The following is a 24,047-nucleotide window of genomic DNA, read 5'->3' on the forward strand; positions in this document are numbered from 1 at the left end:
CACGATCCACTGAGAAGGCCTGCCCCGTGCTGGGAACTGAGATGGAACAAATGAGTGGGAATAATTCATCACCACATCCTCATCAGAGGAGGATGAAGCCTTCCAATTTCTCCAGGGGATCTGGAGAGAAGAGGGAGCTGGGAACACTCTGGAAATGACATCCTGGGTAATTAAATCACTTGCATCTCCCCAGTATAATCTTGTCTATCTGTTCTTCTGTTCTGGGGGTTGGAGGGGTAGCAAGGGGAAAGATAAATTCTGAAGATAGGGGACTGGAGCCTGGACATCTTTCATCTGGAAAGACAATCTTCATGACTGACTGGGAGGGGACAGTGGTCCTGAAGTCCCCTAAAGCCACGGGAGGCAAAGAGGGTGGAGGTGCATGCCGTGCTGGTAGTGAGAGAGGGGAAAGGAGATGGGCCTGCTGCTGTCCACTGGGAAGGAGAACAAAAAGCCATGAGTGTTCACAGCCCACAAAGTGCAGCAAGGACCCTTGTAGCCGGCACCTGGGAAGAGCCGCTCTGAATCACGCCCATGTCCTCGCCTCTTTTCCATTCTGGCTGAAGGTGCACATGGATGAGGTAGCTTACGGCGGTCAGGGGTCAGCGTGTGACCACGACCTTGGTCATGAAACTGAGCAGAGCTGACCATCCTGCATGAGGCTGAGAGCCGCAGCCCCTGGTATTGGTGTGTGTGGGGGGATGTGGAGAACATGGGACCTGGAGTCAAACAGGCCTGGATTCACATCCTGCCTTGGATACTGACCAGCTGTGTGACCAGGACTCTGTCAAGCTCAGTCTCTCATTTGCAAAATGGAGACCATCATGCCTGTGATACCCCTTGCACACTTGCTCTGAGGTGCTGATGAAATGAAACTCGAGGCCATGTAGCCTAGTGGTCACTGGCTTTTCATCCTGCCTGACATATACTGGTTGTATGGCCACAAGCAGCCTTTTGGGGCCCTGGGGCCATGCTTTATGAGCAGGTGCCAGCCTGTGCCCAGAGGGGAAGAATCTTTACTCAGAGCTCCTTAGACCGATGAAATCACGGGTCCAGTCCACTACATATTACATAGACACATGTATGTATGTCACATATGGACTGATATATACATGTATTTATAGCTGAGAGGCATAACAACCATTACTGTCATTACCCCGACTGACACTTTTTTTTTTGCAGGACAATGGGGGTTAAGTGACTTGCCCAGGGTCACACAGCTAGTGTCAAGTATCTGAGGCTGGATTTGAACTCAGGTCCTCCCGAATCCAGGGCCAGTGCCACCTAGCTGCCCCTCGACTGACACACTCTACAGTATTCAGTGGCACTCAGTTTTCTTTAGCCTCTCTCTCAGGGGCTGTTAAATCTCGGTTTTTCAGAGAGTGGACGCAGAAGAGACGTCTTCAGGGAGGTCCCTAAGTTCTGAAATAGGAAACAGGCTGACAGGGTCCCTCCTCGCTCCTACAGTCCTACCAATCTCCATGTTGCTCTCCCTTTTTCTTCTCCAGCCACATTTTCTGTCAGGCAGGTGGCAATACCCTCTGCCTCTTGCAATTAGTCTCCAAAAGCATCTTCTCCCTGGAGGCAGCACGGCCACTAGGGAATGCTGGGAAAAGGAAGGCTGCTTCCCTGGGCTCCTGGGCAGGCTTGGCTGTTCTGAGCTCTAGGAAAACAAGGCCAGAGCCAGAGAGGGCCCTGCAGATGCCCAACCTCTTCACTTGACCCACTGTCACTAACTGGTAGGAAGGGGCTGAGGCCTGCGGGATCCTGACCTTCCCTCTTAACAACCTCTCTCCATTACAGCCCTTGACTATCCTTTCAGGGCTTCAAGAGAACCCTACCTTCCTGAGCAGTGAAGCTCAGGAGGGGCTCCTCAGTCCAACCACCGGGTCTGCCAGTAATCTCTCTCTCTCTCTCTCACACACACACACACACACACACACACACACACACACACACACACACACTGAGATTTCTTTCCTTACAACGACCTGGAAATATTATAATTATGCCTATTTGACAAATGAGAAACCTGAGGCTCATAAAGGCAAATTCGCCCGTGCTTGGAGCAGCCTTTCCCAGTTTCCTAAGATGACCGCCGGCGCACACTTCATAGATCTGGTTTGCACACAGCAGCGTGCATGTTTTCTTCCCCATGGAAGTACCTGGAGTTGCTGGAGAGAGGGGGATTCTTTTCTCCTTCTTTGGGTCCTAAGAGCTGGGCACAGCACCTAGCACATAGGAGGGGCTCCTATCTGACTGACTGAAGTGACCCGTCCAGTCACAATGCCCCCGTCTGACCCCCTGGCTGCTGCCCAAGTCCTTTCCTTTGAAACGCAGCGCTCTTCCCCTCTTCTCTCATGCCGTATAAATTAATTTCCAAGTGATGCTGGGCAGGGCAGTGGGTTTTTCTGGCTGATTAGATGAAAGGGCCAAACCACAACAACCAGAGAATGTCAAGTTTTGCTCCTGTGATTTGATTTGCAGTTTTCACTTAGACATAAAAAGTCTCTCCCTTTCCATGGTTTGCAGACTCCAAAAGATAATTCAGTTGTAATTGAGTCCAACTTCGGAAGGAACACAAGGGGATCGATACTCGGTAGCACAAACCCTTCTGAGGAATTGAATTAGAAGTATCAGGGAAAAAAACAATTTAAAAAAAAAAAAAAGAAGTATCAGGGGCCCTTCCGTGAAGGAAGGAAGGTTGGGCCAGTGGAGGCCAGCATCAAGTGTGCTGTAGCTGCCGACATGCCCTTTTCCCCTCGGCCCTTCTGATCCAGCTACACAGACTCCAGGTGACTCCCCCAAGGGAGCTTGGGAAGCTTTTGGGCCAAACAGAGACACCCACATTTACATTCAAGTAGGCAGAGAAGAGAATGCCTGGATGCTCCAAAGGATTGAGCCTGGGCTCCTCCCTGGGAGAGAGGGATCTGACACAGAGGGTGGCTCACTGAAGACGGGTCAAAGAAAGGTGGGAGAGGACAGAAACTGAACCTGAGCTTTTATTCTTTTTTAAAATGACACCGTTCTCTTCTCTTTGGGAAGCAATCATATCCTCCCCACCCAAAACCCCAGGCAACTCTCTCCCACCTAGAAGACACTGTCTACAGGGTCCTTGTTCCCGGCTGAGAATGATTTCATCTGAGTTTTCCCCTGCTGCCAACCCAAGACGGGGGAGACCAGGAAGCTAAACCACCTGCCCACATAAGCCCTCTCACTCCAGGCCATGTCTCATCACACCCAGGCTTCCTGGAGATGTATAAAATAGGATGCAAATACAGGGAGCTAACAAGGTGGCCTCTTTATCATGCTCCGAGGGAAATGGGCCCCGTCCCACCCAGCACCTGCTGAGCTGTGTCCTCAGGGCAGGTGGTAGAGAGCTGACAGAGGGCCACAAACCTAATTCTTTACAGAGGGAGCTTGACCTCACCACGGAAGGTCTTAAGGCCAGCCACAAGGGACAAGATGGCTCCAAGCCAGGGTCCAAGTGGACCAAGTCATAGATAAACCTGAAGGAGACGGAGAAGAGGAACACAGGCCTGACACCTCCAAGGGTCAGAGTTCAGAATCATTGGTGTGATTATCAGTGAGCACAATCCAAGAAGCTCCCACCCCGCCAGCTGGTAGCATTGATTCCCCAGAGGATATAAATACATTCACAAAGGGTGTGGGCTACACTCCTGCGTGACAGATGCAGCACGGGCTGCTGGGACGACTGTGGCTACTAAGCCTCCAGAGAGCGCTCTACATAGCGTCCTGTTGGATCCTCACAGCAGCCCAGTGATGAGGAAGCTGTCATTATCACCTCCAATGAATTGTGGTGGAGAGAAGTTACAGGGCTCGCCCATGTTTGTCCAGCTAGTAAGTGGCCCGACTCCAGGCCCTGCGCTCTATGTACCAGGGCGGCACCAAGCTGTCCCAAGGCTTCAGGGGGTCTGGTCATGCATGTGCTAGAGGGGACCCAGAGATGGGTCGGGCGGGACAGCCCCGAAGGCGTTTTTGAGTCAGCATGCATTTCATGAGTGTCTGCCACAGAAATGAACTGGACTGCCCTTGGCAAGCCTACATCCTCTCCGGAGGCCGTGTGTAGACAGACAGCCATAGAGAATGAAGGCAGCCGAACACAGCCGGCCACCCTGGTGCCTTAGTGAGATGCTTCCTCTGTGGTCCTCCAGTGGTCTAAAAGCAGGTCCCGCTTCCCGCGCTGTCCCCACTCATCCAGGCTGTGCCCTCACTCTTGCAGTCTGCTGCCAGGCACATCTCCTCCACTTTGCGCTGCTCTCCAGGCCCACCATCAGAGCCCGCTAGGCTGCTCTTTTGGCCTCACTCCAGTCCCTAGTCCCATCCCACCTCCACTCAGTGGCCAAGACGGCTCAAAGCGTGGTGGCTCCTATCACGTCCAGGCTCAGAGACTATGATGCTGTCTGGCAAAGCCTCGTCTGGCCCGTGCGGTCTCCTTCCTTTGACCCACACACTCCAGGCCCCAGGCGCGCTGGCCTTCTGTTTGCTCGTGCCTCTTGGGTTGCTCCCTTCTGAGACACCCTCTTCTGGAGGCCTTTTCTGGTCCTCTCCAGGAGATGACCTTCCAGGATCTACTGTCTATGCATCTTGTATGTGGTCCAGTTATTTGCACATTAAATCCTCCATCAGAAGGTGAGAGACCGTGTCTTTCCTTTTCTCTGTATCCTCAGCACCTAGCATACCAAGTGCCTGGGAAATGTTTCCTGACCGACTGATTTTATGCCTTACCCCATGAATCCTTTACCTGTGTACGATACTTTATACTTTTTCATACAGTTTAGAACATGGTTCCCGAGACAGGTAGGATCAAGATTATCACTCTCATTTTAAAGACCGAGGCACCCACAGGGAGAAGGGACTTGCTCCAGATCTCACAGCAAGGCAGCATCAGAGACAAACCCCTTGGTTTCCTGTTTGGTAGCCCCCTTTCTATTTAATACCCAGCAGAGAGCTCTCAGGCCAGGGTCAATGAGAGGCCAACGGAAGTCAAGTAGTCCCCAGTTCTTGGGAAGCAAGGCATTATCTGGCTGCATGGCGTGCTCTATGTGTTCTCCCACCTAGACATGCTGAGATGCTGGTGGGGAGTGAAAAAGAAGGGGGTGGGCATGGAGAACAGGCTGGCTGTTGATGGTGCTGCGGCCTGGGCTCCTTCTAAAGGTGGCTGGGCCTGATCCTGGGATGCCTCTTTAGTTCTGTCAAATAAATGTGGTGCTCACAGACACAAAGGGAGGGCTGCTCCAGAAGCTGGCTACAGGGAGCTGCTAGGGATGCACGCTGTTACCATGGAGACCCACCCTTGAAAAGACTTCAATTCCTTGAAAATAGCTACAAACAATAATAAGGATACATGAAAAATGGTGCCCTGTAACTCCCAAATTGTACTTAGGCTTGGATTGCTCTTGGCCCTCCCCCTCCAGAACAGAGATGATAGCTTCCATCTGTGACTACCATGAAATGTTCACCTCCCTTGCCTGACTGCAGGGCAGAAGCCACATCCTGTCTTCCATCTCTCTCCATCCCTCTCTCCCTCACGAGGTTTCTTGATGTAACCTCTCTGAAAGCGTTTTTCAGACAGGCTAAAATCTGAAGGTGGGGAGGAGGGTAAGCAGGCACACGTATGTAAGAGGGAGAGGGGCACATCCATGGACCAGGGGACGAATCACTATGGCCTTTGGCCAGCCACACAAACCGACTCAAGACAAGGTATCCGATGCCTTCAGGATGTTCGGACTAGAATCAAGTGGGCTCTGATTGTCTTTTCTATTCCCTGTCAGGTTTCCATGGAAATTTGGGAAGAGACTGGAACGAAGGGAGGCGCATTCTGAACATCCCAGACTGCGGGCTCCTGACTACTCATCTCCTTTGTGACAACCCATTATGGGCACAGTGCCTTTACTTTTGCAAACGTTTTCCTCTCGCTTTGATTCTCTATAAGGATTCTGTGAAGTAGGGAGGACAGGTATCATTACCCCCATCTGAAGTCCGGGAGGCGTCATAACAAGGTGACCCCCAGAGGTCAGAGTGAAGCCAGGGCAGGCATACTGGCCTCTGACTCCTGACTGTCTGTAAATCTCTGCCCTACTCAGGTCGGTACATGCCAGCCCTCCAGAGTGGGTTCCTCCATGGCCTCCCAGCAGCCCCGTGAGTTAGAGGATGCGTTCTGTTCCACGTCCTGACTCAGATATCACCCGGGCGCCCCGTACGGTACGTGCCACAAGGTCACTGAGCCTCAGGTGCCTCATCTCTGATGAGGCAGGGGGTTGGACCGGATGGCTTCTGAGCCCCCTTCCAGCCCTAACTTCCAGGGGCCCTTCTGGGGATGGGGTCTCCAGGCAGCTCTTCAACTCAAGGATCTGACAGACTCTAGTGATGAAGCAACTTATCGTCCAACTGCCTTGCAGACAGAGCCTCAGCATCGTGCTAAAGCCTGGGGGATCCCAAAGGGAAAGCAATCCCTGTCAGGGTCCCAAACCACCCTCTGCAGCTGGAAGGAGATTGCTGTCAGAAGAAGGAGTAAGGAACCCACTTGGGGAAAAGAATATTGCCTCTCTTTTTCATAAGCAATAAAGGAAGTTTGTGCCTGGTTTAGGAACGGGGTTCGCTGAGCCTGCTGCCCCCAGGAAATATCAGTGTGAGGCTTTAAGCTATCAGGAATTCAAGCTCAAGGCGAATGAGGGGAATGATGGTGCCAGCAGCTGGACCAGAGCGCTGCTGGGGTTCTGACTCTGAGAGCGGAGGAGGCCAAGCCCAGAAGGGGCTGGTCCAAGGCCACACTCTCCACCTGAGACCAGCAAAGAGGACGTAGTGAGCATGGGTCCACAGACTTACCAAGCTGTGCATGATTTTCTGCCCGTGAGGGTTGACGGTCAGGGCTTCATCATACAGCTGTTTTGCCTCCTCCAAATTGCCTTTCATTTCTTCCAGCCTCCCCCGCATGTAGAGCACAGAGAAGGACGTGGGGAAAAGGATGGCTGCCTCCTGGATGCAGTAACCAGCTTCTCTGAGGTGCTGCTGCTCCATGAAAAGCTCAGCTACAAAAGGAGATAACCTGAGGTCAGTGCGGGGCACGGGGAAAAGGGGAAGGCCGCCGCCATGGGGCTCACCTGGGAGCCTGAATGCTTCCACAACCTCTCCAGGAATCCCTCCCAGCTAAACCACAGGAGAATGGCCCCCTAAGCCAGTGCTGGGGCTACCCCCTTTCTGTGGCTCTTCAGCACTCTCTCATCCCTTCCCCACAGACCGGAGAGACTTGGGACAACCCCAAACACACCCCCATTAACAGAAATAAACCACAGAACAGTCAGTGAAAACTTTGCTGATTGATGAACAACTGGCTTCACTTTATCAGGAGGGCTTAAAAAATAATTGCAACAGGGTGTTCCTCCAACCCCGGGCTGTCATGTGCCCACAGACATTAGAACCATAGCTGTGGGTCCAGCTGACAAGTGTTTATGAAACACTTACCACGTGCCAGGTACTGGGCACACAAAGATGAAAGTGTCCCAGGCCTTGATAAGCAATATCCTATCAGGGTTCTGTGTTCAGATCTCGCCTCAGATATTTCCTAGGTGCTTCACTCTGGGTAAGATACTTAACCTTGGCCTGCCCGAGTTTTCTCTTCTGTAAAATGGGGGTATCAATAGCACCTATCCTCCAAGGTTGTTGTGAAGATCAATGAGATAACTATTTTTAAAGCGCTTAGCACAGTGCCTGGCACACAATGGGCCTTTCTTACATGGGAGGCACCGTGTAGATATATAAAAACACAAGGAATAAACACAGCAGAAGACAGCCGACTCTCGTGGCAGTTTAGGGAGATGCCCATGGGTCCCTAGTGACCCTCCTGTGGTCTAATAGCAGGGCTGGGGTACCCTGGGTGTCCTGCTTCCCTACTCCTGTCCAGGGCACCGCCCCGTCCCATCACCCCACAGACAGATTTCTTGCCAAATTGTGTGTTTTTGCTTTCATGACATCCCTAGGGCATGTCCACCTCGGTCTGCGCACAGAGACAGCCCCGGGCCAGTTTCTCCTCCCTTCTGAACTCGACCTTCGGCACTGCTTTCCCAGAGGCCGATGGGAGAGGGAGCCCCGTGTTCCTGGGTCACAGGTGATGGCATGACGTCACAGGTTTGTTGGAAGACACTGTGAGATACTAAATGTCAAGTGCTTGGCAAACCTGAGGACACGGTATAGGTGCTATGATTCTCTAAGCACAGGCACCCTCCCTCAAAGGTCACGGGCTTGGGAATTTCGGCTTCAGAGTCTGACAAGACCCACACACTGTGCCTATTTAGGAAAGGCTCTTGGAAGAGACAGAGATGACAATCCCTTCTTCACATTGCAGTCACCTCTGGACTCATCTTCTTGCCAGGAAAAAAGACTGAGCTAAGCCTTTGCTGCATTCCACCACCCTCTGAGTGCCTGGGGGAGTGCTGCATAAGGCTCATTAGGCAATAAAAATACACGACTGCGGCCAAAAACACAACAAAGGCCTTTGCCGCGGGATGCTGGGTTTTTGTGGTCAATATGGGAACACTGGAAATCATAAAATGTGTAAAGGGAAAAAGAAGAGTAAATACATTCAAAAGTTTGGTTCCTGTTTGAGGACGGGAAGGTGAGAGCAGCCACCTCCATCCATCCACATGGCAGCTCCCCAAGCCGGCTGACTCCCTCCCCCTTGGGAGGGGGATGGGACCGCATGGTCACTGCAGCTAAGGCAGGTGCAGCCTCTCTATCTTTGCTCAGTTTCCTTCTCTTAGGATCTTCTGAGCTGGAAGGGGGGCTCACCTGCTCACCTGAACCCAGCATTCACAGAATACCTCCTAAGGGCTCAGAGCTACGCTAAGCCCTGCTGGGGAGAAGGAGGGATAAATAGTGAAGAAAGTGCATAGGATGGGGGTGAGAGGCCAGGGCTATGGTGGTCAGGGTATGGATGGCAGGTTCACTATGAGTCAACAATATGACCCAGCAGATGTGAGCTTGGGCTGAATTAAGAGAGGAATAACAAGGTGATATGCCCCTGTCCTCTGCCCTGGTCCAACCCCATCTAGACTGTTGTGTTTCCTTCTGGGGACAGAGTTGAAGAAGGACAATGGATAAGCTGGAGAGTGTCACCAAAATGGAGAAGAGCCTCAAACGCCTATCATGAGGACTGGTGAAGGGACTAGAGAGAAGTGTCCTGGAGAAGAAAACATTTTCAAGAGACATGAGGGCTGTCTTCACAAAAACAAGAATGAGAGATCATCAAGTGGGAGAGGATAAGACCCATTCTGTCTGTTCTGCCCAAACCAGGAGCAATGTGTGGAGATTGCAAAGAAAACAGAGTAAATGAAATCGATTTAATTTGGTGTAAACAGGAAAAGGCAGCTAGGTAAAACTGAAGTAAAGGCAGGTAGAAGGTATAGCAGAAAGTGCTAGATTTGGAGCCAGGAAGGCCTGAGTTCAAATCCTCTTGACTCTGTGTGATCCTGGGCAAGTCACTTACTTCTCTTCAGGCTCAGTTTCCTCAGCTGCAAAATGGGGATAGTAACACCACCCTCTTTCCTGGCAGTCTCTCCAAAGATTATGGATATCCATATGTGTCGATGTGTATCAATACACTTCGAAAATTACAACAGGATAAAGGGTTATTATTATGACCATAATACTATGGACATTGACCTCAAAAATAAAAGCAATACCCCAACATTGCCCTAGGATTTCCCCTCATTGTCTGCATTAGTCTTATTCTTTTTTTTGGTGAGGCAATTGGGGTTAAGTGACTTGCCCAGGGTCACACAGCTAGTAAGTGTTAAGTGTCTGAGGCCGGATTTGAACTCAGGTCCTTCTGAATCCAGGGCCGGTGTTCTATCCACTGTGCCACCTAGCTGCTCCTGCATTAGTCTTGCAGATGGCCACCAGTCAAGGGCAAAGTCCAGAGCTAATGCTCAGGACTCTTCTGCCCTTTGACTTCTGAAGAGCAGGAGGAAGCAGATGTATTCAGAAGTGGATCTGGAGTCAGAAGTCCTGGCTCAGCTACAGCCTACCACCACAGGCAAGTCCCTTCTGCTCCAGAGTCTTTTTTTTTTAAAGCTCTCAAAATGCTCTCTCTCCTCTCCCCCTCCCCTGCCCACCTCCATCCATGTATCCCTAGTCCTTAGAAAGCAGCCGCCCCAAAGAAGAGAGGGTCTGTGAGGAAGCAAGGCCAGGGCAGAAGATCAGCTAGGTCTAGTGCCACCTGGAGTTTTCTCTGCCCTACTCTGTTCTCTTTGGCTTTTATCAGCCTGGTATCCCAAAGCGGGGTGGTGGACTGTAACACAAACTGATATGTAACAATAACCACTAATGTTTGTGCAGGGCTGTGGCACACAAGGCCCTATGTGCCTCATCTCTTTTGGCCTTCGCAACAACTGTGGGATGCAGGTACTGTTATTATAACCAATTGACAGATGAAGAAACCGAGATTCAGAATTTTAAATGATTGGCTCAGGGCCACCCAGCTAGGAAATGCCTGAAGCAGGATTTGAACTTGGGTCCTCCTGGCTCCAAGTCCAGGATGCCATATGGCATTCAAAGCTTATAAGTAATTTTGTTTGTTTGGAGGTTTTTTGGTGTGGCAATTGGGGTTAAGTGACTTGCCCAGGGTCACACAGCTAGTAAGTGTCAAGTGTCTGAGGCTGGATTTGAACTCAGGTCCTCCTGAATCCAGGGCTGGTGCTTTATCCACTGCGCCACCTAGCTGCCCCAAAGTTTTTTTTTTGTTTTTTTTTGCAGGGCAATGGGGGTTAAGTGACTTGCCCAGGGTCACACAGCTAGTAAATGTCAAGTGTCTGAGGCCGGATTTGAACTCAGGTACTCCTGAATCCAAGGCCGGTGCTTTATCCACTGCGCCACCTAGCTGCCCCAAAGTTTTTTTTTGTTTTTTTTTTGCAGGGCAATGGGGGTTAAGTGACTTGCCCAGGGTCACACAGCTAGTAAATGTCAAGTGTCTGAGGCCGGATTTGAACTCAGGTACTCCTGAATCCAAGGCCGGTGCTTTATCCACTGTGCCACCTAGCTGCCCCTGCCCCAAAGTTTTAAAGCCATTTAAGCTTAAAATGGCACAACGACTTTTGGAGCACCTTGCATAGTTCTTTAAAAGTTAACAGCCCTGTATGAGGATCACAGATGAGAAAACCAAGGCTCTGGTCACGTGGCTTGCCCAGAGCCCCACAGAGGTACATCAGAAGTGGTTCTCTGTCTGCTGCTGCCACCAGACCATGGGTAGCCTTCGAGGCCCTCTAGAGCTCCCTTCACTTTTTCTAGTCTCGACATGTACTTACTCTTTTTTTTAAAAAAAATTATTTTTAATTAATTTTATTTTATTTTTGCAGGGCAATGAGGGTTAAGTGACTTGCCCAGGGTCACACAGCTAGTAAGTGTCAAGTGTCTGAGGGTGGATTTGAATCCAGGTCCTCCTGAATCCAAGGCCAGTGCTTTATCCACTGCACCACCTGGCTCCATACTTCTTTTAATGCCCCTGGGACGAAGGCCAAAGGACTTTTTTAAAAAGGTCTTTACTCACAACAAAGGGAAGGAAGACAAAATTAACAAACCTACAGACTCTAGAACTGGGCCAGGGCCTGGCCACATGGGCTAGCTAATGCCACTCTGCCCATTCACGTAAGCCAAAGGTGGCCCCTCCCACTAGTGTCCAGGGTAAGCCTCTGAGGCCCATGGGCCTGACATACTGACATAGGCCTCTGCCCCAGGGCTTAGGAAGGGTTTCTCCCGGGGTGCTCTTATGTGCCTCTGACTGCTGTACAGACAGAATGAGCACAGGTTGTTTGCCTCCGGTCTGTGCAGAGATTTCAGAGGCCTTGTGGACATGGATGGGAAACCCAGGATGCCCTTCTTTCACTATGATTACAATTCCTCACGTGACCATAAGATCTGTAATCTTAGCTTTTAAGCATTTAAAAACGTTATTTTGAGGAGGGGTCCACTGGCCTCAGCAGACCATTTCCAGACAGACCCTCACCACAAAAAGGTGAAGCACTCTTGAGTTCAGAGCACTGGGGGAAGGGGAAAGGAGGAGGGGCCCAGGTCTGTCAGGAAAGCCTCCCAGAGAAGGCCATGTGTCTTCTCCGAATTCTGCTCTCTCACGCTGTGGAGTGAGTACAGACACGCACACTCACACTTCTCTGAAAAACCAGTACAGACGGCGGGGCAGGCAAAGAGGCTACCACAGAGAAAAGGCTCTGCCTCGGAGCGGAGCCATACACAATGGTTCTGCAGTTCTGTCTGTCAGCCTGGCCTGGCCTGGCCCAGGAAACAGCCCGAACCCATACAAGGGCTCAGGAGACAAGAGCGGGCTTCTGCCTGAGGATGGCCCCCCCTTGGTGCTCTGCCCACGCAGCCAAGGACCACCAGTGACTGGAGCCAGACCGGCAAAGTGACGGTGCAGGGGCCGCTGGGAGGGCCAGCTCCGCCCCCCAGCTCTGCCCCCCATCCTGCGTGCCCCCGGCTGGCTCAGTGTGCTCCCTGCCCAGCAAGTTACCAAACACGGTGATTCCTAGGAAGCAGCTGGCGTGAATGGGGATGGGCCTCATGCCCACTCTGTGCACGGCTCATGCTCAGACCCAGGCCTGGACATCGTTTCCTACCCTCCGTGGTCCTACCGCCATCAAAAACAAAACTCTATTTTAGCAAAACGGGAGTTACTGTGTATTTCATGTAAGATGCCGCTTGCTTTTTTTGCCATCCGTCTCCCCCTTCTACCTCCTTGCAGTTTCTTTCTCCTCTCTTCCCTCCTGCTCCTTCCTCATTTCCCCAGCCTACCCTTCTTGTCGGCCTCGTTTTCTCCCTCTCTCCCTCCTTTTCTCTTCCTGTGTGTGAGAATATCTCCCTCAATGTTCCTCTCTCAGCAGGCTACCTCAGCAAATGGAAAACATATGTTCCCCAGAGCTACTTGAGAATTCTCATTTATTATCTTTTCTTCGGCAGCTGGTCTGCACCTCCATAATGAGCCGGCCTCGATTTCCTCTTCAGTACTGCCCCCATCCTCACTCCCAGGAGGCCCAGGTATGCTGATGCCTCCCCTTCTGCAGAGGTGGGCCTCAGAAGGCTTCTCCATCCCCAGGGCCTGCCCCCCGGCCAACCTTGAGCCTTCCCCAAGAGACAGCCTTAGATTCATCCATTCTAGACATGTCACGGGGCACGAGGGATTCTCTCCATGTCAGAGACGCCCCGTGGTATTTATAGGGGGTGGGTAAAGAGGCAGCCCCTTTATCCAAACCAGGCCTTGCCACGGAGACTCCAGGCAACAGGCTTCCCTGGAAAGTATGACTAGCCAAACAATACCATAGCTGCTCTCCTAGTATTTAAAAAGGAGGGGAGGGAGATCATGAGCTGGGTCTGACGGGAGGCACGGAGGCCCAGAAGCCTGTCACAGGGCTGGAAAGATCCACAGTCAAGGCTGAACAATGCCCGCTGCTGGGGCTGGCATGTCTGTAACCAGCTGGCCCCCACTCTACACAAGGAGATCCAACACTGTGACTGGGAACAAACAGTGCTCCCCCTCTGACCAAGCCAGGCTGAACTGAGGACACCAAAGAACGGGGTGGGGGAGAAAGGGGGAATCAGACAGGGACAAAAGGAGAGCTAAGGGAGGAAGGGAAGAGGTGTGTGCAGAAGAAAAAGGAGGCAGACAGAAGGAAAGGAGAAGGGAGAAGAGAAGAAGAGAAAGGGAAGCAGGAATGTTCAACTAAAAGAGGATTAGTGAAAAAGGACAGGCTAACCCTAAGGAGGAAGAATGAGAGAATAAGAGAAGGAAGAGAAAAGCAGAGGTTATAAACAGGAAGTGAGCAAATAAAGAGGAGCTGGGAGAGTGAAGAGGAGAAAGGAAACAGAGGAGGAAAGGAAGGAAGAGGAGAGAGAGGTGGAAAGGATGGGGGGGGGGGACAGAAGGGAGAGAAAGAGGAGAAACAGAGAGGGACACCCTCCCCCTGGATGCTGTTTTAAAAATAAATAGGAATGAGAGCCAAAGCCCTAGTTCTTCTCCCTGTTCCCAGAGCCCTCCCTGAGGCTCTTACCAACAGCTGGGACATCTCAAGCTCTTAGAACTGCATATGGAGCGTGGTGCCAGCCTCTACCCGGGGAGACCTGGCTTTCCAAAGCCAGTCCTCCTTGACCCCTGCCTTCAGAGATCCTCCTCTCCATTCAGAGGCTGGTATCTGAGCATCAGGAAGAGAGAACATTCTCCCAACCCCTCCCCTCCCCCACCTCCAGGCCTGGGGCATGGGGGTGGGGGGTGGGGTGGGAGGAGGCATGAAGGGGAGAAGCATGTGGCAGCAACTGGTCTCTCTGCAATTGGCGTGCCCCGGCCCTGATAATCTGGGCTCCAAAGCGGCTGCCCCGGGATGCTGGAGTCATACCATCTAAAGGGGCATCAGCCTGAAGCCCAAGCTAGAGCCACACTTGCTGGGCAGTGAAAGAGAATGGCTGTTTTGTAGCTGGGAGTCTGGGGGACAGGGAGAAGCATGTCTGAGGGATGTCCCAGAGTACCAGCTCTTTGAGGGAGATGCTGCTTCTCATCACATCTTTGCACCCCCAGTGCTTGTCGGGTTAGACTAGAGAGAAGGTGAGGACACCGGTGCAGCCAGTGGGCACGAGCTGACTGTGCTGATGAGGGAGGGAGGCCATCCGAGCCCGCCCAGTTGCCAAACCAGGCCACCACTCCTGCTGCACAAGTATAAAGAGCTGCTTCTTTCCCATCCCCCCTTCTCTTCCTGCAAATATCTGTTCCAGCTGGTTGAGTCATTCCAAGGGCCGCAGGGAAGAAGGCTGAGCTGATGCAACTCTCAGACTCCCCAAGAAGGAAGCCAGCCTGGGGAGGTGGGCTAGACCCCGTCAGCACCTCTCTGAACACTATTCCAGACCCAGCGGGCATGGCGACAGACGCCACGCACCCACGGCTGCTGGCAAGCAGTCTCTGAAGCTCTGCTTTGGCTCCAGAGGGGAAGACACTGAACAAATCCATAGGTGTGGGGTGATGGCGAGTTTGGAGTCTTAAGGGCCTTGAACCTCCATCAAAGTTCCTGGTACATGAAAGGGTTTTGTTTCTTACTGAGAAGAATAAGGCTTGTCAAGGTCAAATCTACGTGGAAGGTTTGATGTACTTCTATTTACTAATTGTTGGAGCACAGGTCACAGCATTCCAATAGTCAGGCTTGGAAAGAGAAGTGTGAACAGATACCGACCCTCCATTTGTTAGCTGTTCAATCCTACTTCAATGGGCCATCGAACCACAACTCAGGTCTGAACATGCTCCTCCCCTGCTCAAGAAATTTCGGTGGCTCCCTTTGACCTCTAGAATAGAAAACAAGCCTCTCTGGTTTGGCATTGTGAGCCCTTCCCAACTACCCTGAGGGTCTTTTTTCACATGACTCCCCTTGCAGCAATCCAAGCCCAGCCAATGGCCTCTGTCTGTTCCTCACACATGTTCCATCTCTGGCCTCTCTGCACACTCTAGCTCCCACACATCTGCCACTTAGAATGTTCTTTCCTTCAACACTAGCTTGGCCTGCCTCCTAACTCTGGCCTGTCCCTACTCCTGCCCTTCTCCCCTTCCCCTCTCCCTCCCCACCCCAGGGACTTGGTCTCCCATACCTACACTACCATGTGTTTATCTGGAACATACTTAGGCATATGGACGTGTTCTCCACACCAACTCACCCTGTAGAATGTCAACTCCTTGGGGGCAGGGAGCATTCCATTTTTATCTCTGTGTTCCCAGAACTGTGCCCAGTGTAACCAACACAGCCAAATGCCTATTGATCCTCACCCCTCCCCACAGCATTCCTAGCCTTACAGAGGCAGTAGGTGGTGCAGGGGATACAGCGACTTGGCCCGGAGGCAGGAAGACCCAGGTTCAAGCCTGACCCTCGACACAAGCTGCGTGACCTTGGCAGGTCACTTAATCTCTGTGTCTTACTTTCTTCAACTGTAAAAGGAGGATCCTATTTGTAAAAAGTGGCTAGCACAGTGTCTGGCACATAGTCAGTGCTGGAAAACGCCACATTCTCCTCCCTTCTCATCCTAGCATTTGGAGAGGCTGCTAACACGGATGAGTCTCTGTGGGGGCACCACAAGCACAGGCTGCGAGTTTCTCATCCTGGTTATACACACTGAAGATCGTTCTTTGGTGGGTCATTGCCATCACTGGCTAAAGACTTTGACAGATTTTACGTGTACACTCACTGAGGCCGAGGTGACTTGCCCAAGCTAATGGTGGCTGGTAACAGTAAGTAGCTGGCCAGCCCTTATGGAGCACTCACTGTATTTCAGGCTCTGTGCTAAGTTCATTACAGTTGTTATCTCATTTGATCATCGTGACAACACTGGTAGAGAGGGGCTTTTACTGTCCCGATTTTAAAGATGAGGAAACTGAGACAAACAGGGTGAAGTGACTTGTCCGGGGTCACCCAACTCGTAAGGGTCTGAGACGGGACTGGAACTTGGGTCTTCCTGACTCCAGGTCTGGCCCTCTATCCACTGTGCCACCTGGCTGCACCAGGGTCACACAGACCTATATTATACACATAAAATAAGTGGCAGAACCAGGATTGGAGCCTAGTTCCCTTGACTTGAGGTCTAGCGCTCTTTCCATGATGCCTCCTTCACTAGGAGTATCACCAATCACTTCCTCCCTATGAGCTTTTCACAAATTCACTCCATCTCTAGGATGCCCATTACACTTTGGTCTTAAGATGCTACAGATCACCTGGAAAGAAAAGGTTATCCACAATATTAAAATACCTCTTTTCTATACAGGGATTCTCAGTTTAGCTCATTGACTTACTACACTCCTGTGAGCTAGGTGGTGGTTGGTTTAGTTGTTTCAGTCGTGTCTGACTCTTCGTGGCCCCGTTTAGAGTGGTCCATCATTTCCTTCTTCAGCTCATTTTACAGATGAGGAAACTGAGGTAAACGAGTAAGTGACTTGCCCAAGGTCACACAGCTAGTACATGTCTGAGGCTGGATTTGAACTTAGGAAGATGAGCCTTCCTGACTCCAGGCCTGGTACTCTATGCACTGTGCCACCTAGCTGCCTGTAGATAGATCAGGTATTATCATTTGTGTTTGGTGTGAAAAACAGAGATGTAGAGAGGAGGGAATTTGCTTAGAGCCACACAACAAATCAATCAGTGCTCTGAAACTTAAACCCCTTAGTCCACTTAAGACTTCTGACTAGTTATGCTTAATGTGATTGTACATGCATAGCCTATATTGGATTGCTTGCTGTCTTGGTGGGGCGGGGAGGAAGGAGTGAGGGAGAAAAATTTGGAATTCAAAATATTATAAAAGTGGATGTTGAGGGGGCAGCTAGATGGTGAAGTGGATAGAGCACCGGCCCTGGAGTCAGGAGTACCTGAGTTCAAATCCGGCCTCAGACACTTGACACTTACTAGCTGTGTGACCCTGGGCAAGTCACTTAACCCCAATTGCCTCACTAAAAAAAAAAAAGTGGATCTTGAAAAACTATCTTTACATGTAACTGGAAAAAAAAAGTACCACTAAGATTGGGAAAAAAAAAAAAAGACTTCAGGTTAGGCCTTTCTTCCAAGCTCAGTAGGGAATCTGGGGTCCTCATCCCAATACCTCTCTTGAGAGCATGGGGGAGTGGACGGCCCAAAGCAGCTGGAAAGGAGGCAGGTGGGTTATTCTCCATATTTCTCTGACCTTCTGCTGTGGAGGTGGGTTCCAGAATGCCTCTGGGGACTCACCTGCCTGGAGCCAGATCCTTTCCAGTGTGGTCCACATCTGCATGGGTCCCTGCCTCATCGCTGAGGTGTGCATTGTCAGTTCTGACATGGCTTCCTCCAGGCGGGATGCTGCAATGGAGGAAGCAGCGTGAGAGCCTGCAAAGGAAAGGGAGAGATTAAGCCATGAGGACACAACCACTGGCCCGAGGAGGGAAACTGGCCACGGGCTGGGGAAGTGGGGAAGCCCAACCCTCCAGTAAGAGTTCTGCCCCCTCTAAGGCTACTCTTCATTTCTTTTGTATTGACAGCCTTTATCTACTTCATTATTTACATTCGAATGTAAGCTCCTGGAGAGCAGGGCCTGCTGTTTGCCTTTCTATCTCCAGCCCCTTGGTACAGGGCCTATCATACATTAGGTAGGTGATTAGTGACTGACGGATGTCCTGGAGTCCGTCACATAGACGTATATACTCACATATAGTAAGTTTATATCTAATCTTAAGATTTAGAAATGGTAGGGACCCTTCTTGCAGGGCATCTCATCCAATGTCTTCATAAATGTTTGCTGGTGAGGACATGCAGGCCCTGAGAACTGATTTGATCTTAAGTGTAGAAGGCATGACAATTAAAATTCAAGTCTTCTAACTCCATATCTGAAACTCCTTCTTCAACATCACATGTGTCCAAGGGATAGACCCAACCTGGGCCAATGTTTACAAAGCAGTTCAGGAAGTCCATTCATTAGAGTTTACTGGTTGTTACAGTGAACAATTCTGTAAGTAGCATCTGTCAGACACTAAGCTTTTCTTTGAAGAGACCTCCCATTCTGGGATGGCACCGAGGGGAGGCGGAGATCCTGCTAAGAAATGTAAGACCTCAGAGGGACATACAACACACACATACAAACATGCACACATTTGAAATTCAAGCTCATTCTCTCTCCCTAGTAACTCAGGAGACATCAGTCCAAACAAACAGATGATCTTACTTGACAACAGAAGTCTACATATGAATTTAATGACTTTTCTAAAAGCTAGTTCCTCATTAAAGACAGAAACTCCATTTCTGATGTTCACACACACACACACACACACATATGCACGCATGCATGCACACACATATGTACATACAGACACATGGAATGAATGTAAAAATACTGAGTTAGATTTGGAAGGTGCAGAATTGGGTTCATTACTTTATAGTCACACCTAATGTGACCTTTGACATGTTCATGAAGTGGAAAAACAAACAGTAAAACCATAAGTTTCATTATATCCTGCTTATACTTTCCTTGCCATGGGAACCTGTTGATTTTTCAAAAAAAAAGTTCTGCCTTAAATCCTCAATTAATGAAAATGTCTTTTGTAGTACTTAAGTACCTGATGAATTTCACATAACTTGCTTTTCACGCCAAGGAGCTAAGGATCAGCTAATTTTGTAAAGTCAGCCTTGAGAATAGAAATGTAAAAAGAAGTACAATCCATCAACTTACTACTTACTCTTCCCTGAATTAGACATTTGCAAGCCTTGAGCCTTAACATATCTTTGCCCTGTTTATTGTCTTCTTTCTGTTCTTCTCCCATGTTTACAGGAGGTACAGGTACCAAAGTGCTCTTATTCCCCTCAGCCCCTGTCAGTCTTTATTTTGAAGAAATTAGTATATCACTTAATAGGCTCCAAAGACCTACTGAAGCTCCTGGTACTGGTTAAATGAAAGAGGCCTGAAGTGGGGGATGAGGACAATGCTGTATGACATTACCTACATCTGTGTCCCAGTCCAAATGCGATTCCCAAGGCACTTCATAGTGTAGCTCAACAAGAGGGGGCCACACTCACACTGAATCTCAGTGTTTTTCCTTTGCTCTTTCAAACATTTTTCTTTTTTATTATGAAATGAAAAATCATCAACAAACATTCCAATACACAAGGAACAAAAAACAAAAAAGAGGATTATATATGAAACATAAGCTTGTGGGGTTTTTTTTTAGTGAGGCAATTGGGGTTAAGTGACTTGCCCAGGGTCACACAGCGAACTCAGGTACTCCTGACTCCAGGGCTGGTGCTCTATCCACTGTGCCACCTAGCTACCTAGCTGCCCTGAAGAGTTTGCTGCCTTTTTTTTTCCTTTTTTTCCCCCCAGGGCAATGGGGGTTAAGTGACTTGCCCAGGGTCACACAGCTAGTAAGTGTCTGAGGCTGGGTTTGAACTCAGGAACTCCTGAATCCAAGGCTGGTGCCTTATCCACTGCGCCACCTAGATGCCCCGCTTGTGGGTTTTTTTTTTTTAAAGCATATGTTATTAAATTTAACAAGGTGGTTGAGTACCCCAGACAACTTTTTTTCTTCTCTAAACTTCAAAATATCATATTATCTTTGTTTCCCAATTTGCATCCCTCTCCCTTCCCCCACCCCCAAGGCAGATGCCTTCATCTCAGAGTTTTTCTTACCTGATTCTTCCTCATAGTTATCAGGCAGGGTCAAATGCATCCCGCCTTGCTTCTTCAGCACTGGCATCTCCGTGAGGCTGCCATCCTTTTCTGAGCCCCTGGAAAAGACGGGGTGGGGATTAAATGGGGCACCTTTCATCATAGTCAGAAATAGGACTGCCAAGCAGAGGCCTACCACTGCCATGGGCAACGTGGTCAAGAGGAAAGGTGCTTAAGGGGCACAGACAGGTCTTAGGCCCAGCTCTGCCAGTAACTTGCTGCGTCACACCCAACCATACATACAGTGCACCCCCCCCCGCCCCCCAACATCTCCACTAGGATGTTCTGCAAAGCACCTTAAACTCAACGTATCCTAAAGCAGCCTCATTAGCTTCACCTCCACACCTGCTCCTTTTCCTTTCCTGACTTCTCTTATGCTAAGGTTCCCATAACCAAGCTGCCTGAGGTCTCCTCTCTCCTCCCACTACTGTGGGCCATGCCCTTCACTTGTCCCAGCCCCACCCAATCAGTTAAAAGGTCCTATCAATACTACTTGCATGATATTTCTCTGTCTCTTCTGGCTATCACCCTCATCAGGCTCCCTTCAACACGCCTCGCCTCTTCATCTCTCCAACCCATCCTTCACTGGCCGGATAGCCTAATCTTCCTAATGCACAATTCTGATTACATCACCCCACTCTTAAAAACCTTCAACAGCTCCTCACTGCCTTCTGGACTAAATAAAACCTCCTGAGCCTAACATTTGAGCACAATATGACTCCAGCTCATCCTTCTAGCCGACTCCTCCCCTTCCACTTCTTGTTCCTTAGGCCAGGGGCTCTTAACGTGTTGTGTCACGGACGACCCCTTTCTCAGAATAATGTTTCCAAGTGCTTAAAAGAGAATTCATAGGATTATCGGGGCAGCTAGGTGGCGCAGTGGATAAAGCACCAGCCCTGGATTCAGGAGTACCTGGGTTCAAATCTGGTCTCAGACACTTGACACTTACTAGCTATGTGACCCTGGGCAAGTCACTTAACCCCCATGGCCCCGCAAAAAAAAAAAAAAAGAGAGAATTCATTGGATTATCTAAGAAACCAATGATAAATGCAGTTATCAAAACAAGTCCACAGATCCCAAGTCAAGCCTCCTCCCCCTAGTCAAGGTCTAGGTTTTTCCTCATTCCCCATATTTTTTTTCATCTTTTCCTACCTCCATGCCTTTATTCACACTAGGACCTACACCTAGTACACCCTCCCCAAACGCCATCTGTTGGACTCCTGGCCCAGCGATCCTTCCCTGGCCCTCTTGTCCCTCAGCCAGAGATCGTCTTTCCATTGGTGCCCTGCTGCACTAGTTTCACGTCATAATTATTCTTGTGGAACCTCAAAAGGACCCAGGAACTGCTTTTCCTGGACAGGAATCACCACTACAATAGCCCTTTCCTCCTAGACTGAAGGCAGTGGGAGCCCTCCTCCCAGTCTCTGCCTCTCCTCGGTCTCTAGCCCAGTGCCGTCGTGCCCAGTGACTGACTTCATCAACCAGCGCATGCTGAAGGAATGAACTTTCGCCGTCCTATCTACGGGCTGATGGCTGTGCTTGCCTCTGCTTCCAGCCCCCCAAGCCCAGTAAACAGATCCCTACCCGACTGTAGAGACGCTGTGCAAGGACTGCCACAGGCGCAGCATGTTTCTGCAGGTCACGAGCGCCTCGTCTGGGCCTTTGTAGATGCGTTCTAGCTTTGCTTTCGTGAACATCAGGCTGCAGAGAAAGAAAACCAGCGTGGATGCTCAAGACTGTCGTGAACACGCCATCAGACCCCCCCCCATCCCCTTCTTCCTCTCCCCCCTGAAGCATGGCGTGGGCTGCTGGGGCTGCTCTGGCATGCCTGGCTTGCTCTGTGTGCGACTCCCCTTTCATCCTTGTCATGCCATGAAACCTTTCCCGAACCCCTACCTTGTTGGCGCTTTCTTTCTCCTTGAAGCATCTGACACATACACATACAGTGTAAGAAGGCAAGGATTTTGGTACTGACTTTGTGCACTTGGCACCTAGACCAAACGGCTGGCCCAGAACCGGTGCTTACCAAATGCCTTTGGAGTGAACACACACCTATCTGAACACGTACTGTGCTGAGGACTGAGCAGAGTACCCCTGGGCCGACTGGGCGCCAGGGGCTTCCTGAAGAGGCACAGGCTCCGTGCCCCCCACCAGGCCTTGTGGGCTGCTCAAATACAACTCATCCCTTCTAGCCAGGCCCAAAGTCCCACCTCCTTCAAGAAACTGGCCAGAATCACTCCAGTTTACCCACCCACTCAGTACCTGGCACTTTTTACCCTCCTGCCCTACAACAGATGCATGGTTATTGTATAATAATAATTGCTAACACACACAACCACTTTAATGTGTGCAAAGCACTTTACAAATCTTTTCTCATTTGGGCCTCACAACAACTCTGTGAAGTATGGGCTACAGTTATCCCCATTTTATTGGCAAGGAAACTTTGTCAGTCACACTAGCCTGAGGCAGGCATTGACTCCAGGTCTCCCCGACTCCAATGCTCTATCCATTAGGCTACAATGCCTTCGATGCCACAGTTAGCTGACCTCTGAGGGCCCTTCCTGCTCCAGGTTGAAAATCCCAGCTCCTACCCACGACTCACTCCTTCATTCCACCCCATCCACACACTGGGATAGTCACACTGTGGATGTCAGCATCACCTACAAGTATTCCAGTTCCTCAATCAAAACCAGGTGACATTCACTGAATGAGCTGTGGCATACAAATGTGATGGTATACTATTGCGCTACAAGAAATAATGAGCAGGATGGTTTCAGAAAAACCTGTGGAAACTTAGATGAACTGATGCAAAGTGAGCAGAACCAGGAGAACACTGTACACGGTAGCAGTAATATTGTAATAATGACCAACTGGGAACAACTTGGCTACTCTGCTCACTACAAAGATGCAAGACTATTCCAAAGGACCCATGATGAAAAATGCTATCCACCTCCAGAGAGAACAGATAAACTGAGTACAGATTGATGCATAATCTTTTCACTTTTAAGACTTTTCTTGCCTTTTTGTGTTTGCTTTTTACAACATGGATAATATGGTATGACTTTCCCTATATAATTTCTATGATATTGCTTGCCTTCTCAACAGTGGAAGGGAGAGAAATTAGAACTCAAATTTTAAAAAGCTAACGTTAAAAACAAATAAAATGTTAAAACAACCACAAAAACCTGACATTCCTCATTCCATCCTACTCTTCATTCTCCTTTGCCGAGTCATCATCTCTACCATATTCCCCTAAATGCAGGCTCCCTAAGACTCCATCATGGATCCTCATCTCTTCTCTATCTACATACTCTCTGTATCAGGGGCTTCTTTGGCTCCTATGGGTCTAATGATCAGCTCTGTGAAGATGATTCCCAGATCTCCATATCCAGGCTTAATCTCTCTCAAGTTACGACATTTCCACCTAGATGTTCCACGGACATTTCAAACTTAACATGTTCCCAACAGAGCTCGATTTCACTTCAAAATCCACTCTTCTGAACTTCCCCAATTCTGCTGAAGACACAGTCACTCAGGTTTGCCACTCCAGTGAGAAGCTCCACACCTCACCCTCCCTCATCCCATGTATCATCCGGTCAGTGACTGCTGTGCTTTCTAATGCTGGAGTATGGCTAGCACTGTAGTTCAGGTGCTCACTAGGTGCATGACCCTGGGCAAGTCAATTTCCCTGCTCAGCTTCACCACCTGCCTCCAACCCTCCTTTCCAGCCTTGATGCGCATCACTCCCCCTCCTGTACTCCGAGATGGAGCTTTGCTGGCCTTCCCTCTCATTTTACCTGCTGACACGCCAACTTCTG

At 50.0% G+C, this 24,047-nt stretch overlaps 1 protein-coding gene across 1 annotated transcript in view; it reads right to left on the bottom strand.

The window, feature by feature from the left end:
• The window catches only part of TTC7A (tetratricopeptide repeat domain 7A), a 202,081-nt gene that overhangs the window by 14,798 nt on the left and 163,236 nt on the right, over window positions 1-24,047 (bottom strand). Inside the window, exons 16-19 of the mRNA XM_043990192.1 lie at window positions 21,814-21,930; window positions 20,191-20,288; window positions 17,766-17,900; window positions 6,850-7,052 (exon numbers count right to left, since the gene is read on the bottom strand). Of these exons, the coding sequence (XP_043846127.1) occupies window positions 6,850-7,052; window positions 17,766-17,900; window positions 20,191-20,288; window positions 21,814-21,930 (553 nt within the window). The remainder of the gene's footprint in view (window positions 1-6,849; window positions 7,053-17,765; window positions 17,901-20,190; window positions 20,289-21,813; window positions 21,931-24,047) is intronic.

The sequence above is a fragment of the Dromiciops gliroides genome, chromosome 2, assembly GCF_019393635.1.
Source record: "Dromiciops gliroides isolate mDroGli1 chromosome 2, mDroGli1.pri, whole genome shotgun sequence".
Taxonomy (NCBI): domain Eukaryota; kingdom Metazoa; phylum Chordata; class Mammalia; order Microbiotheria; family Microbiotheriidae; genus Dromiciops; species Dromiciops gliroides.